Genomic DNA, 17,927 nt, shown 5'->3' with positions numbered 1-17,927 from the left:
TTAAAAAAAATGCAATCTCTTCGTTTTCTGTCTCCCTACAGTTGAAGACAACACATACTCCAGAGGAAAATGTCAGTCCAGTTGCGAGTCATCATAGAAGAAAACAATATCCGAAAGTTGACGCTTCCAACAGGATTTCCTAATAAGGTGGAAGATCTTGTCTCAGAAATCATTCAGACATTCCAGATACATGGTGAATTTGGACTACTCTATGAGGACAAAGACTTTGGGAACCAATTTTTCACTCTAACTTCAACTGCCGACCTGGAAGACAAGGCCACTGTGAAATTGGTAATAAACGAGCCCTTGATAATCCTTGACTTGCATCCATTAGATGAATCAGGACTGTCCATTACACAGAGTAGCTTGGAGACCTACCCTGTGGATGATGGTGAAGCGTACACCTCTCTTGCAGATGACGTTGAACTGTCAAGTTCACAAGACACCGTTCTTCTCCCTGAGTCATGTCGTTCTGCTCCATGGCCAGTGCCGTTTCAAGTGCCGACATTTTCCCGTGACATTGAACTTATCCTTGCAGAGGCTAATAAGTCATATCTTGCCTCTGGAATGCATTTCCATGATGCAAGTGTTAAATCTGCAATAATGCATGACCTTGCCAAAGCTATATTTTTTTACACGGCCTACCCTTCAAGTATGCAGATATCTTCAGTGGCTGAAGCCCTTCTTAAAAAGTTTCCATGCCTAAAGGAGGCTGGGTCTTTTGCAGGAATGTATGGCTGGCAGCAACGCCTCAAGTACAAGATGCACAATTTCCGTGCCAAGCTGAAATCACAAAAATATACATATCCAGAATTAGAAGTAAACACACTGAAGAGGAAGCTACCAACCGATGCAGCACCAGCTAAAAATGTGAAAAGACCAAAGAAAGCGGAAGTGAATTATCTCCCTCCACATCCTGTTGGAGAAAATCAGGACACGTTGGAAAAGGAGAGGCTTGAGTTAGTCGATGAAATGAAGAAGAAGAACAACGCAAAAGTAATTGAAGAAAAAATGTCAAAAACCTTTTCAATTAGAAGACTGGAGGTTGTGACCACCAGCCCCGCTGTCAGTGTCTTAAGAGAGAGGTGGCCGGGATTGTTCTGTAAGGCTCAGGTAAGGATGTTTGTTAGTTTATTATTTTTTTCCACCAAGAACAGTTCATCCCATTTGTTTAATTAAACTTGGTTTCAGGCCTTTATAATTGGTGACTATCATTGAGAAAATTGTTGTATTTTTGTGTTATCCCTTTACTGATTTGCTAGATCAAAGAGGAGTTCCGACGTATAACAACAATCTCCTTGGAAGAGACATTTATGCTGAATCTTGATAGGTACACACCACGTCTTCTGCAGCTGATGCATGCCAAAGGAGGAGCATTTAGAACCAAGATGCATCCTCTCCTGAACACTGTCAATGAGGTATCTTTCTGTTTTTTCTCATTTCAGAAAAAAATTAAAACTCAACACTGAACTTAAAAAAAAAAAACCATGTAAATAGAAAAAAATGTTCGAATAAAGTATACCGTCGCTCAGTCTTTTCAAACTTATTTTTGCCCCCAAACGAAGAACGAAAACGAACTTCGTTTGAAGTATATCGGGGCCTTTAGGGTGCTTTCAATCTTGGCTCGATTGCCTGGTCCAAAACAGCAAACGTTTCCAAACAATGTTTAGCATTTGTGTCCACTGAATACACTTTTGTTGTCATTTTCTGAAATGTAGCATTTGTTGTCAGACTAATGAAGTTTTCTTAATTTGCTTGTTATTTGTTTATTTGCATGTTTTCTTAAGTTGACTACGTTTACATGGACATCAATACTCCGATTTTAATTCGATTAAGACAATACTCTGATTAAGAGTCTACCATGTAAACAGAGATTTTTGATTACCTTAATCCGGCTAAAGTCATAATCAAAGTAAACACAAATCAAATTAAGACATGTGGAGTATTCCTATTTTAGTCGCATTATTGAAGTGCAGTACAGACATGTAAACACCTTAATCAAACTATTACCGTCGTGTAGGACTTTTCGCCGCATTTTGCGACAGGATACACACACGGCAGTGAACTGTTTGACGGCAAATAAAAGAGCTTCAACACTGCCATATTCTGTTTGCACGTGCAAATAATTAACTGCACTTGAAGCTTTCATAAAATTAAAAATGAAACACCCAAAACTGTATATGGCATAATCACAAAGACGAACTATGTTTATGCGTGAAATTCTGGAGGAGATGTCAGATGGCGTCACGTGGTGACGTAATGACGCATGCCATTAATCGATCTATGTAGTATAACATGTAAAACGGGAACATGAAAGGATTATTCTAAAAGCAACTCATGTAAACACCTTAATCATAATACTGTGTTATTCAGAATAAGTTAAATAATTAGATTACTGATGTCCATGTAAACGTAGTCACTGTATTGTCACTAAAATGCATGTCTTTGCAATTCCAGAGTATTGAGAGAAAAAGGGATGCATGTATCCGTTGCCTCATTGAGTACCTTGGGGAAAATCAAGAAGAGCTGTTCCAAGACTGTCAGGTATGTTATTACATGATTCATCATTTCATGGTATTCAAATGGATACACATTGTTTCATTTCCCTTATTGATCACTGTGATTTAGCCAATACGATACCAAGCCTTTGACAAATAGGTAAGGTAGTGCATTTTAAAAATATATATTGTATTGTAAGTACTAGGGATGGGGCACAGTTTGAATAGTCGATTAGTTGATGTAATTATAGAATATCGAATAGGTTGTGTGATTATTTACATTTACATTTATGCATTTAGCAGATGCTTTTATCCAAAGCGACTTACAGTGCATTCAGGCTATACATTTCTTTTATCAGTATGTGTCACGGGGTCAACGAGACGTGAGGCGTGCGGATCCATTTGCAAGCTTTTATTTCTCAACAGAGACATGGTCATGACAGGCAGGGTCAAACAAATGGCAAACAGGTATATTGAGGTCAAGACAGATGAGTACTCAAGTGAACGGGCGTGGTCTCCGATCGGCGAACAATATCCAGAGGGCTAGACGAGAGGTGTAATCCAGGTACACGAGCAATATTCCGGGAAGGGGCGAACAGAGTCCGAGACAGCAGGCAAAGGGTTAATCCAAGATACAATGGCAGAAATCAGTACACGAGGAAACAGGCAAGGCAAGACTAAGACAACCAAGTAGACTAGACTAAGACAACTAAGTGGGCTCCGTAGAGTAGCTATCACTGGGGGAGCGATAAACGCTAGACAATACAGAAACTAAACAAACACAGAATGGCTCGGTAAAGCAGCTATCACTAGGAGAGGGATATATGCAGAGCTAAACAGAAACACAGAGCTAAACAGAAACACAGAGCTGATGAACTTTTATCATAGTTTATGGTTATATGGTAACGAAAGTGTTCAACATTCAACCTGTTCTTTTTCATTTAGTATTATTTGTGATTTAAATTTTGTGAACTGGTGTTCCTTTTTTAGTGCGCTTTCACTTTCAAATTCATGAGCTTGGTGTCACGTTTTACAAGAAAAGATAATTGTCTGTTTTGCTTATCTATACACCTTTCACTTTTTAAGACTAAAACAAAAGATGGATTCATTGTTATTCTTAAATAAAAAGCACAACAACAATAAAACAGTAGGCTACAATGACAAACTAGCTTGCATAACATTTATTAGCAAAAACAAATAAGACGAGGCATGGCATAAGATACATCACATGCTGTATTATATACGATTAATAAATTTCAGAATGTTTAGCAAACACTGAGGAATCAAATAAATAATATTAATATAAAAATTAAGGAAAGCCTCCATAGTGTAACGTGAGGTCTGGCTGTGCCTGACAGGACTTGCATGTTTTGTTTTGTTTTTCTACAAGAATACCAACATGTTCACCTTCTCTGGTTTGAGAAGCGGCCTTTTACTTTAGCTTGAAAATCAAATCCTCCGTTGCGTTCCATCCGTGGCGCACACCTTCGCTCGTGTTGATGCAGCGAAACCAGGCTCTACACCTGAAGCGCTCGTGCTGAAAGCGCCTCTCTTCACGTGATCAGTGAAATCTGACTCCTGCTACAATGTGCCGCAGAGCGCATTGTATGAAGCAGATGCTTTGGAGCTGCACAAACCATGCACTCGCACACGTGCGACCACGTCAAATTTTTACTCGCACGTTCTCAAAAAATAGTCGCAGTCTAGAACCCTGAACTGTATTATTTCTTTATTTATTTTAGTGTTTTGCAGGCTGAGTGTTCACTGACACAAGTGCTAAATTAAACACGCACATTTGTTAATAGATGATTGAGACTCATTTATTTATTTTTGCGTTTCAGAATTATATATATATAAATATACACAACACCGCACCACTGGCGGTAGTTGGTCCATTACCACCGCGGTGGTAAAAATCTGTCACCGTCACAGCCGTAATTACATATTTAATATGAATGAATATAAACATGAATATGAATTAATAAATTGTATACATATAAGCTGCATATTTTTGGTTATTGTTGGATTGTAAAGAATAATTTTATTGTCAATTAACTCTGTTAAACTATAATTACTATAACTAAAACTGAAACTAAAATATATAAAAACTAAATAGAAATGTGTTCACAAAATAAAAACTAAACTAAAACTAATAAAATTGTTCATGAAACTAACTAAAACTAAACTGAAATTATAGGAAATTTGAAAACGATATTAAAATAAAAACTAATTTAAAAATTCAAACCTATAATATCCTTGGTGCTACACGTAGAACAATACAGATTGTGTGATAGTTCTCAGGTGTGAGCGTGTGGTTGAGGCAGCTGTGTGTACTACAATGAATGATGGGAAATGTAGTCTGGTGAAGTGCAACAATAGTGTGGTGCAAGAGTGCATGTGATGAGCGAGTGACCTCTGGTGGTGAGTGAACAGAAGACCATAACCCAGATTCGTGACAGTATGTGTGTTCCCTGGGAATTGAACCCACGACCTTTTGCGCAATGCTTTACCCCTGAGCAACAGGAACACAGGATTATTGTCTTAAAAAAATTTCCCCATGTTTTCCGTGCTGATGTGGTGGTGACACGTTTAATTATGGGGGACATTTAATTATGAAAATTTTAAAGGTTCACCCATATTGTCAGGTAGTGGCAGCTCTGTTATTCCTTTGTTCTTTGGTGACATTTCTTTCCTGAAGGGGGTGATCTGTTCCGGCGTAAAAATATACTTAAAGGGATAGTTCACCCAAAAATGAAAATGTGATGTTTATCTGCTTACCCCCAGGGCATCCAAAATGTAGGTGACTTTGTTTCTTCAGTAGAACACAAATGAAGATTTTTAACTCAAACTGTTGTAGTCTGTTAGTCCTATAATGCCAGTCAATGGGCACACAATCTTTGAGAGAGAAAAAAACATGCACAGACAAATCCAAATTAAACCTTGCAGCTCGTGACGATACATTGATGTCCTAAGAAACGAAACAATCGGTTTGTACGAGAAACTGAACGGTATTTATGTAATTTTTTTACCTCTGATACACCACAATCTCCAATCATCCTGAGTGGACATTGCAGTGTATCAGAGGTAAAAAATGGTATAAATACTGTTCAGTTTCTCGCACAAAACGATCGTTTCGTGTCTTAGGACATCAATGTATCGTCACGAGCCGCAAGGTTTAATTTGGATTTGTCTGTGCATGTTTTTTCTCTCAAAGATTGTGACAGACAGACTGATATGACTGACAGACTGCAACGGTTTGAGTTAAAAATCTTCGTATGTGTTCTACTGAAGAAACAAAGTCACCTACATCTTGGATGCCCTGGGGGTAAGCAGATAAACATCACATTTTCATTTTTGGGTGAACTATCCCTTTAAAAGCATGACAAGCTATTTCCATCCACAGCAAGGGGTTACATTGATAATTGTGTCATTATGGGATACTGGGGTGAAGAATTTTGGTTTTAATTTTTATTTGTTACCTGTTTATATTGAAGTGCTGATTAATACAGAAATCCTGCTTGTGTTCAAACAATTGGCATGAACCCAGAAAACTTTAATCGAACAGCATGATAATTTGCTTGAACTAACAAAATGTATTTGCTTTTATTATTTTCAACAGGAGGATGAACTTGAAGGCCACACAACTGAAATAATGAAGTTGGTGGTGATTCACAATCCCACAGTTGAGGAGAACCCAGCAGATGTGTGTGTGGTTATAGAGGGCACCAAAGTGCTGACCGGTTGTGGAAACAGAACCACAGCGTGCATACTGTTGATGGGATTGATCTATGCCTTCAACCTTGAGTATCCCAAAACCCTGAAGTACACCTTTGAAGTGTTCCAGAAACTTTTTTTGGAACTTGACGGAGCAAAACTGGTGAAGAAGGTCCTAAGCCTCAAGCATAAACTATTGGAATGAGCTGTCTGTACTGTAAGTTCAGGCTCTGATTGTTAGCTTCATCCAGTGAAGACATTGTTTTATTTTCAAATAGTAAATGTTCAAGAAGTTATACAGTGTGTGCAGAATTATTAGGCAAGTTGATATTCTGGTCATATTTTTTTTTCCAAGAACATTTTACCAATTCCAAACCACATCAATCTTAATAACTACTATTGATTTTGTATTTAATCATTTATAAGTGATATATAATTGTCCATGAAGGCTGATAGTCAGAAACTTCTTATTTCAGGTGTGCAGAATTATTAGGCAGGTTTTCCTTTACAGATAAAATGAGCCAAAAAAGAGATTGAACTCAAGAATAAAAGTAAAAAAAAAATAATTAAATGCCCATGAGAAGGATGCAATACTAATGCAATAATAGAATTAGCAAAGTGAAGGCATGACCATTGGGCAGCGAAATGCTCATTGGGTCAGCAAGTTCAGAAAAAACAGGTGGAGAGGAAAAGACACGTTAACTGCAAAAGAATTAAGAATTAAGGTGAAGAATTAGGTGAGAAACCATCATGTAGCATCAGAACGAGTCAGACAAAACTAAGATTCGATCAGGACATCGAAACATGAGGAGCCGAAATTCCAGGAGAACATGACAACGTCGTAAAGATGCCTATCTCCAACCTCTGGAGCAAGCCTAACCAACAAGCCTCTTCCAGAACAGTTTGCAACATTAAGACAAAAGAACACTTATTGATAAGTCCAACGAGGAAGGAGATCGTCAAATTTGGGGTAAATAATCAAGATTAATGGTCAAAGAGATGGCCATCACATGTGTTCCACGAGAAATCACAAGCTTCTTTAGATTGACTTTTCCCCACACATAGAAGACAAAAGAACCAGACTGAAATTCCTTCTGTCCAAAGAACATGTCTTTTGGTCTCCACAGAACTATACAGAGACTTTCTTTTTCATATGCATATAAAATCATCCTAAAAGGAACTTTTCTAGGCATAACACTATATTATGTATGTAACCACACATTAGACTATCATGTTTTAAGCACATATTATGTATGTCTTTCTAATAACTATTGAATGACTTTAAGGTTAGTCGTGTTTGGTATGTATGAGTTTGACATTTCTAGCTTGAAACGTTTCTTCCAACTGATTCTTTGTCAAATGAATCATATTCTGGTTATAGAAATCACATCCAAAATTATACTTTGCAAGAGTGTGTAAAATTCAGACCATGTGACCAGATAACAAACTGATTTATGATGGAAGGAACAACCCTAGCTAAGATAATAGCCTATCTAATTGGTCAAGACACCAGATGGGATGTGTCCAAAAAGCAGAGTTAAAACCTCAGGACAGCATCAAATCTGCCCTTCTCCCCTTCTTCCCTTCTTCCCTTCTCCTCTTCTTCTTCTCGCCACGCGTTTTGACGCTGTTTTAGCGCTCTTTGAGCGTGCTCTGGCCTACAGGCCAGTTGCTACTTAACACCACGATGAGAAGAAAAACCACCTAGTCTCGTTACTCATTTTATTCTTTTACTTTAGTTTCTTTTCTTTCCGTTGAGTCTCGTGTTCAAAAGTTAAGTTTGCCGCAAAGTCCAGCTCCGACTGCACCCGCTTCAAACTTCAACCAGCAACGGACTCCAAGACCATCCTCAGCCAACGCCCAACCATTGGCTTCCCAAGACATCACTTCAAAGACTACTGAACTTCCAGCCAATCACCAACTCGGAAAACCCTTTCCTGCAACGACGACGACAGAAAGGAATCCCTGTAACAAGGCAACGCAAGTAAAACAACTCCAGATCCTAACTGAACTGGTGCATTTAATATAAATTTTAGCCTCATTGAGAAACTCAATGCGAGGGTTAATTAAGTGATTGATGGTTGTTCAGGTCTATGCGATAGCACATATTGCTATAAACTTGGGATTTCACATTCTCATTCTCTAAACTCATCCTTTCTCTCTTTCTGCAACGTGTGAATGCGTGTGTTCATGTTAGATTAGTTTGTCTTAGGTTTATATAAATAAAGTCTTATTTATATTCAAAAGAGAAGTATCTTGTGTTTTGTGCTTACAAGTTAATGTCTTAATCTGCCAATCTTGTTACTGTGCTTATTAATAGTGTTTTCACTATATTTTGGATTTTAATATCCAGTGCAGAGTTGATGTTATACAGCTCGTTCAGTGAATCGCTGCCGACTCAGTGATCAGCCGCAAAACAGTGATTCTGTTCAAATTACCTATAAAATCATAAATGATTCCCTTTGAGCTAAATTAAAATTATATTTATGTATCAAACCCTACATAATAATATGGTGGAGAATGCGGGCAGATTAATCTAAATTGTAAGCATAAACCAAGTTATTTAATCTTTTCCATTGCTGTGGATGAAAGATGAGACGCTTCTGAGCGAGACTAGGGTGTGTGTGTGTGACGTCAGCAGCGCGCCTGCTTGAATGAATGAATGAACGCAGAGAAGGCTGTAACCCGAGTCCGCCTCTCCATTGTTCAACTCCAGTAAGTGAACTTAAAGTTATCTGAGATTGTACAATAAGGTTGAAATTGAGCGTGTTCCTCTTTTCTGTAATGCCTTGTTTTATAGCTGAATTGATGTCTTGAGTTCCAGGTCATTCAATAGCTATACTCCTGAATCTCAGTTACTGTTAGTAGAACGGAGCGAAACTGCAATAATTAAAAGGAAATAAATCGGTGGATAAAATTAGTTTTGAGCGTGTTCCTCAATTCTATTTGATCAAAGCCTTATTATTCATAGTTTGATTTTCAGTGCGTGTTCCATTGTCAGATCATCTATGCTATAAGCTTGATAAAGTTAAAGTTAACTTTGTGCCAACAGCGAAGCAAACCTGTTGTTTATGTGTCCAGAGAAACTGGCACAGGCTTTTATGATCTGATCCCTGTTTTCCTCGAATGCAGCACGAAGCGGCGATTCGAATAAAGTTTAATCAAACTCTGAACGAACTGAGTTTAAGCGCCACATCGCAGAACCAACTAAAAGCGGTGTTGTTATTTGTACAGTGTTGAAATGCGCCGACATTTCATGTAACATGCTTAACTGTAATTGCAGTGCAACATTCACGTGCTAGTCCACTAGAGTTTGTTTTGGTTGCCACAGTTACGATCGTGACACGGAAGTCTTAACCTACTTCCGGAGCAACTCTGAACTGCGCACGCGCAGCACATCGAAGCTATTGTAAACAAACTCCATACTGTTGCTAAGCTAACGAAACGGTTGTGTTTACATTGAAGCCTATGCTAAAGCCATTAGCCTCAAAGGTTAGAAGTTAGCATTAGTATCCAGTGGTTGAATACAGTGTGTGTGTGTTTGAAAAGCTAAAGTGGTTTAACCCTTTAAACATCTAAACTAATACACTTGTTGGTCTTTCTCTTTCTTATTTATCTAATTTCTCACTTCTTACCACTTATTTGCATTTTACTAGAGAGGGAAATACTAGTTCACAATTATTAATTGTGTCAAATTCAAATTTGATTAAAACATTAAATTTATTTGGAATCATTCAAATTTCTCTTCAGATCATTTCATATGATCATTACTCCTAGTATTCTCGTTTGGGCCTAATCATTTTAGGTACAAATAAGCCTTGAACTTTGAAAGTTTTAAACTTATTCTACCTAATTGATTTATTACCCATATCAATAGATTCTATTTAGACTTATACTCATTACTTTATTGCGTTTTACCCTCTTTCTTCCTGTTTTGGTTATAGACTTAGCCACTATTTTTAGTTACTAAAACTAAAGAGTTCATCCTTTATTTAATTTCATTTTTTGCTTATTTTACCCATTTATTACTTTTCAAGTTTACTTTGTCTTACCATTTTCTTTCCTCTGTGTATCCTAGCTTGGGAACGACAAACCTGAGCCTTAATAGGAGACATTGTTATCCCTCACTACGAGTTCAAATAAATTAGAGAGACAAATCTCTTTCACCCGAAATTTATTTATTTGTTATTAGTTGTGCAGCAACTGAAAATAACGCTCCACTCGTAGTCGGGCATAACAACTTGCTAGTGGACCCGATCCACTTAATCTACTGTCTCCTTCCCTTCTGCTTTCTTTCCTCTTCACTTTTCACATTTGTAGGGACCTGTAAGAACCATCAATCGATTCTAAGTGAATGAAATACACAATCCTGGCAAAAGGCGAATCATCTTTAAGAATTTGATTGTAATCAAACACTCTTTCGTTCTTCCTAGCCTCCCCACATTTGAAAACGCAATCCAAATTTTAACATCTCATCTAACGCTGAGATCAATTTAATAGAGAGAAGTTTTGGGCAACCGTTGCCTCGCAGCCTCCCTGGTGAGCGGTCCAACTGTAAGGTGTATGTTGTCAATCCTGTCAGACTAAGAAAGAGATATCATAATTATTATTATATTCGTTTGTCTAAAACAGAGATTTAATAATATTGTTTGCCTCCTTGATAACATTTAATTGAAAAAAAAAAGAATTTTCCTCATTTGAAAAAAAAAAGGAATTGATTCTTTAATTGAATTTGTTTTTCACCTTTTTCTCTCTTTTCCCTCTTCCTCATTAGAAGTGACGAAGTCTTCACATCTCTAGTCTACCTAGATACCCTGAGACCAACACAGTCATCACCACACTACACTAGTGGTTCAAAATCACTGACAAAACACTTAGTTGTCCCACCACACATAGGCTTCTACTCCACACAGATCTGTGTCAGTCTCTCCTCTCCCCAGCGTGCTAACATGCCGCAGACTGCAGACCCCTTTGCCCAAGGGGAAGATGGGAACACTTGGCTGAGAGGCACGACAGACAGCCTCACCCCCAAGACCCTTGAACTGTTATTATTTTTAATAATAATCCTAATTCTGAGAAGATTCCTGACACAAGATTCGAGCCAGAACACCAACCACGAGGAGCTAGTCAAAATCACCAGCTCCCTAAGCTATGCCTTCACGACCCAGCTGAAGCTCAACGACAAGCACATCACCCATCTTCAAGAGGAGCTGACATGTGCTCAACGCCACATAGACAAGCTGGAAGTGAAAGTTCAAGATCAACCCAAAGCACCCAACGAGAGGGAGCAGGAAACTACGGAACAAGTTAAGGAGCTCCAAGCAGCCCTGAGAGCAGCTCAGCTTGACCAACAACATGCAAAAGCTGCCCAGAAAGACCTGGTGAACAGACTCCAGTATGCCGAACAGCTACTAGAGAAAGCCAAGAATGACATCAGTAACAAGAATGCTGAAATCAGTACCCTGAAAGACCACCTTGAAAGGTATGGAACTGAAATGGACAATCTGACCCAACAACTAGACGATACCAACTATGAGCTCTATATGGTCAGAAAAGAACTCAAACATGCTTATGAGCAGAAACAAGAGCCAAGGCAAGAGAAACATCTCTCAGCCTCACCACTGCTGAGCAGAGCCGAGTCCCACGTCCAAGAACTGGTACGCAACGAAGAAGCGAAGGGCCACAACCCAAAACCTCACCTGCCTTCGCCACAGAACTCTTTCCTGTCAACGAAAGAAAACCTCCCATCCAAGCAGACCTTGAGCTGCACTTGGGATGACCGTCAAAGACCTCGACAAGCTGTCTAAAACATCAGCAAGTTCAACCCGAACTCCACAGAGGGCCACACCATCGAGGCTCATCTGCAAGATATCGGCTTTTATCTAGAAATGAGACCTCATGTGACTAACAGAGACAGGTTATACCTCCTTAGAGCCACGTCCAGTCCCGAGGTACGAAACTTCCTAGATCGACAGCCCAGTCGAACGAAGTCAGACTACCAGCTGCTTTGTGAGGTCCTGATTAGAGAATTTACAGACCCAGAGTCGGAAAACGGACTGTTAACTGCCTTGGAAACCAAACAAGGTCGACAAGAGACTCCACAAGCTTACTACAACCGACTCCGACAAGCTTACTTTGGTGCACACAACGAACCTGACCTTGAAGAGGATGTGAACTTCAAAAGCCTCTTCCTAAAAAATCTGCACCCTGGAGTCAGTCACCATCTAGGCGTCATGGCCTGTCCACGCTCCATGACCATCCAACAGTTGCGTGATCTAACACAGAAAGCCTACAACAAGCAGAAGATGGCCTCAAAGAAAGGTAACAAAACCTCCACACTCTTGAACTCTGTCACCAAAGACTCTAGCCTTGCACTGTACGACACCCAGTTGCATCACAACACCAGAGTTTTCCATCAAGAGCACGGAGAACATGACCCCATGTCCATGACAGCTATCAGCCCAACCACTGAAAAATCCATGGGACAAGCCACGCTTCTCAAGAAACCCAAAAGATCAGACATCCAAAAGTAATCGCCTGACTCATCCAAGAGCAACTCGTGTGGGTAAGCAACAACGAAACCCACCTCAGCACCACTCAGACATGCACAGCGCTGAGTATGCACAAGAACAAGACAGCTTACCATCAGAAGACATGGAACAAGTCATGAGACGACTGAAAGAGTTCCTTCAAGATAAGCTGAACACGGATGACTACAAAATTGAGTCATGCTCGCTGTGACCAGCGACAGAACGGAAGGCCGGTGATCACATGGTACACCACCATATCAGAGATGACAAACACCTGTTCAACAACCACCCAGAACGAGCAAGTCTCTCACGGCCAACTGTTGATGAAAACTGAGGTACCAGAGAACATCACCTCAGTCACCCATCACTCAATAACAAACTGGTAAATGAACTCCAACTCCAAGAACCACATTCCTGTCTGTGCAACAGCAACCACCAAAGCACAGAAGGTCAGAAAGTCTGTCACATCCAGAAGGCAGCACAAGAGGAATGCAACATAGGAGAAGAAGTTTGCATCCCAGCTTCACACAGCCATGCCAAACTACCTCCGACTGTCTGCTAAAGAACTTCCTGCCTTTCTGGACTGACCCCATTAGATCATGGACACGCCTCATCCAAGCCAAGGATGCAGAGAGCCCGTCTTCACTGACATACCCGAAAGGGGAGACAACACAGACTGAAACAGATCTGACCACACCTACACTATACCAGTAACACACACAACATTACCTACACCCAGAGGTACCACATCCACTGATAACACATTTAACAAACATATTCTTCCCACAAGTAGAATATCCAAATTTTAGCGTAACATAAAGTTACATACACCACCATGAAGGAACATGCAGCTACCCTCACCATAGTTAGAACATCTGACACTAAGTTAAGGTACATGACTTCCTAGCTGCACATGACATCCTAGCTCAACAGTAGTTGCAAACCATGCTAGGAAAACCCACAGCAGCTTTGTTTTGTTTTGTTCTTCTTTACCTATCCTTTTCCTTCCCTCTTTCTTTAGTAGGTGAAAACCTAGACACCCTTCAAGGGTCAAAGGTCTGATATTAGGATTGACTCACTACACCTAATATCCATGCACGATAGGTCAAGTCATTTTACTACAAATGATGTCACCAGAAACTAAAGGTGAACACTCTTAAGTTAAGACAACTTAGAAGAAACAAACAAATCTAATCACAAAATTTGATCGAAGAATCAACATACTAAACTAAATTAGAACAACAATTTCCAAAATTGAACTAAAACTATTCAGTTTACCGAACTAAATTGACCAATTGAATATAACCGCCTGTACCCGAATAACCTGATGCCCTGCACCAGTACAGTAACTGTCATGGAGGTGTTGTCTTGTTGTTTGCAGTGTTTGTGTCTGCTTCTTCTGCCTCTGATTATCCAGTGCTTGCCGATGTCTCCAACTCGACACATCGCCAATCAAGGGGGGTATGTAGCATCAGAACGAGTCAGACAAAACTAAGATTCGATCAGGACATCGAAACATGAGGAGCCGAAATTCCAGGAGAACATGACAACGTCGTAAAGATGCCTATCTCCAACCTCTGGAGCAAGCCTAACCAACAAGCCTCTTCCAGAACAGTTTGCAACATTAAGACAAAAGAACACTTATTGATAAGTGTTCAACGCAGGAAGGAGATCGTCAAATTTGGGGTAAATAATCAAGATTAATGGTCAAAGAGATGGCCATCACATGTGTTCCACGAGAGAAATCACAAGCTTCTTTAGATTGACTCTTTCCCCCACACATAGAAGACAAAGAACCAGAGGGAAATCCTTCTGTCCAAAGAACATGTCTTTTGGTCCCCACAGATCTACACAGAGACTTTCTTTTCATATGCATATAAAATCATCCTAAAAGGAACTTTTCTAGGCATAACACTATATTATGTATGTAACCACACATTAGACTATCATGTTTTAAGCACATATTATGTATGTCTTTCTAATAACTATTGAATGACTTTAAGGTTTATTCGTGTTTGGTATGTATGAGTTTGACAATTCTAGCTTGAAACGTTTCTTCCAACTGATTCTTTGTCAAATGTATCATATTCTGGTTATAGAAATCACATCCAAAATTATACTTTGCAAGAGTGTGTAAAATTCAGACCATGTGACCAGATAACATGCTGATTTATGATGGAAGGAACAACCCTAGCTAAGATAATAGCCTATCTAATTGGTCAAGACACCAGATGGGATGTGTCCAAAAAGCAGAGTTTAAAACCTCAGGACAGCATCAAATCTGCCCTTCTCCTTCTTCCCTTCTTCCTTCTCCTCTTCTTCTTCTCGCCACGCGTTTTGACGCTGTTTTAGCGCTCTTTGAGCGTGCTCTGGCCTACAGGCCAGTTGCTATAACACCACGATGAGAAGAAAAACCACCTAGTCTCGTTACTCATTTTATTCTTTTACTTTAGTTTCTTTTCTTTCCGTTGAGTCTCGTGTTCAAAAGTTAAGTTTGCCGCAAAGTCCAGCTCCGACTGCACCCGCTTCAAACTTCAACCAGCAACGGACTCAAGACCATCCTCAGCCAACGCCCAACCATTGGCTTCCCAAGACATCACTTCAAAGACTACTGAACTTCCAGCCAATCACCAACTCGGAAAACCCCTTTCCTGCAACGACGACGACAGAAAGGAATCCCTGTAACAAGGCAACGCAAGTAAAACAACTCCAGATCCTAACTGAACTGGTGCATTTAATATAAATTTTAGCCTCATTGAGAAACTCAATGCGAGGGTTAATTAAGTGATTGATGGTTGTTCAGGTCTATGCGATAGCACATATTGCTATAAACTTGGGATTTCACATTCTCATTCTCTAAACTCATCCTTTCTCTCTTTCTGCAACGTGTGAATGCGTGTGTTCATGTTAGATTAGTTTATGTCTTAGGTTTATATAAATAAAGTCTTATTTATATTCAAAAGAGAAGTATCTTGTGTTTTGTGCTTACAAGTTAATGTCTTAATCTGCCAATCTTGTTACTGTGCTTATTAATAGTGTTTTCACTATATTTTGGATTTTAATATCCAGTGCAGAGTTGATGTTATACAGCTCGTTCAGTGAATCGCGGAAGACTCAGTGATCAGCCGCAAAACAGTGATTCTGTTCAAATTACCTATAAAATCATAAATGATTCCCTTTGAGCTAAATTAAAATTATATTTATGTATCAAACCCTACAATCAGGAACCATTTAGTCTCCAGCGCCATCAAAATCAGTCTTTGTGTATTTCACAACACTTCAGCATGTTATTCTTATTAAGTGAGAGTAATTTAAAAATATTTTTTTACCCAAGCAAAGTCTCTGAGAACCTGACACATTGTAATTCTGGAGACTCCAGGAAGGTTGCAGTTCTGGAAAATGATGGTGCTGGAGACTAAATTATTCCTGATGGTTTCTCAGCTAATTCTTCACCTTAATTCTTAATTCTTTTGCAGTTAACGTGTCTTTTCTTCTCCACCTGTTTTTTCTGACCGTGCTGACCCAATGAGCATTTCGCTGCCTTAACTTTGCTAATTCTATTATTGCATTAGTATTGCATCCTTCTCATGGGCATTTAATTATTGTTTTTCTTTTATTCTTGAGTTCAATCTCATTTTTGGCTCATTTTATCTGTAAAAGAAAACCTGCCTAATAATTCTGCACACCTGAAATAAGGAGTTTTTAAACTTTCAGCCTTCATGGACAATTATATATCACTTATAAATGATTAAATACAAAATTGATAGTAGTTACTAAGATTGATGTGGTTTGGAATTGGTAAAATGTTCTTGGAAAAAAAATATGACCAGAATATCAACTTGCCTAATAATTCTGCACACAGTGTATATATTGTGAGTTATATGTAATATGAAGTTGAATATCACTTAAAATTGAATGCAAGTACGTTCTTTTGCACCTAATTAGTGTTAAATATTTTAGTTTCAAATAGTAAATGTTCAAGAAGTTACATGTAGTGTGAGTTATATGTAATATATATTTTTGTATCCATATAGTATGACAGTCTATTGAGGTAAATGAGATCAGTTTCTCCTCTCTTTCAGTGTCTCCTTTCATTTTCTAGTGCTGCAAGTATTGTAGCCACACATTAAATCTAAACACACATTGTTTGAAATAACGTGAAGAAACTTTATTTAGGAATCTTGCTTCTAATGTATATTTTGACATCTCATGAAGACTTTGGTTTACTTTTGAATGGAATACGTTCAAGAAGCTTTGTTATATTATGATATGTTGTATTTCACGTGAATTGTATTGTAAGGGGTTATTTTGTACCTATATTAATTAGTTTTAAATGTTTTTAAAAAATAAAATGTTATTTGGTCAATAAAAAAGCAATTGATGCAATCTCCTGCGTCTGACCATTTTTAAGTAAATTCAACCTTCCCTGAATAAGTAATGTGTAATTATTTATATTGGCTAATCATTATTAATAATAATTTAGTAGATGAACTGTTGCCTACTAACAATAGAGTTAATGTTACTCAATTTTTATAAGTAATTAGTTATGTAATTTAATGGGAAATATTAGATAGACATTACCAATCTATCCAAACAAAGTGAGTGCAAATTGTTACCTCAATTTTATTGAGTAGATTCTATAGGTTGTTTTTTACAGTGTGCTGTCCTGCAATTATTTTGTGTCTGTTCACTAAGGTTCTACAACAGAGGATCTGGGCCAACACTATGTTGCTCTCTGGGGTGGCTCGCCAGTCCAAACCCTCCTCAGAACCACTGGAAGGCTGGGACAAATCCAGAACGCAGGCTCCAGAACATTGCATCAGACAGATGGCATCAACATGGAAAAGGGCAGAACCACACACACACAAAAAAAAACTGACCTTGAACAGACAAGGTCACAAAACAACATAGAATAAAGTTTTAACTCATGAAAATAAACTATCACTGTACATCAGACATTTTACACAAAACTTGAAAATTTGTATATGCATTCTTCAAATAAAGAATATTTTCTTCATACATGCAATGTCTGTGACTGTTTTATTTTTCACATAACACACTCATTTACATATGACTGACCATTTCTCATCACGTAGCTGGTCACACAGCTGTTATTTCCCAAATACAGCTTTACACATTTTTTTTTTAAACATAAATCAACTCACAGATTTAATTTATCTTGTTT

The 17,927-nt window shown here is 38.6% G+C and overlaps 1 protein-coding gene across 2 annotated transcripts in view; it reads left to right on the top strand.

Moving 5' to 3' along the window:
* Nucleotides 1-17,724, top strand: part of LOC131538593 (uncharacterized) — a 33,643-nt gene extending 15,919 nt beyond the window's left edge. For both annotated transcript variants that reach the window (XM_058772511.1, XM_058772510.1), the window contains exons 5-9: nucleotides 42-1,113; nucleotides 1,263-1,418; nucleotides 2,458-2,544; nucleotides 6,118-6,429; nucleotides 17,438-17,724. In XM_058772511.1, the coding sequence (XP_058628494.1) occupies nucleotides 70-1,113; nucleotides 1,263-1,418; nucleotides 2,458-2,544; nucleotides 6,118-6,417 (1,587 nt within the window). In that variant the 5' untranslated portion in view covers nucleotides 42-69 and the 3' untranslated portion in view covers nucleotides 6,418-6,429; nucleotides 17,438-17,724. The remainder of the gene's footprint in view (nucleotides 1-41; nucleotides 1,114-1,262; nucleotides 1,419-2,457; nucleotides 2,545-6,117; nucleotides 6,430-17,437) is intronic.
* The last annotated feature ends 203 nt before the right edge of the window (nucleotides 17,725-17,927 follow it).

The sequence above is a fragment of the Onychostoma macrolepis genome, chromosome 04, assembly GCF_012432095.1.
Source record: "Onychostoma macrolepis isolate SWU-2019 chromosome 04, ASM1243209v1, whole genome shotgun sequence".
NCBI lineage: Eukaryota > Metazoa > Chordata > Actinopteri > Cypriniformes > Cyprinidae > Onychostoma > Onychostoma macrolepis.
Note: the sequence above shows the minus strand (reverse complement) of the source record. Positions and strands in the feature narration are given on the sequence as shown.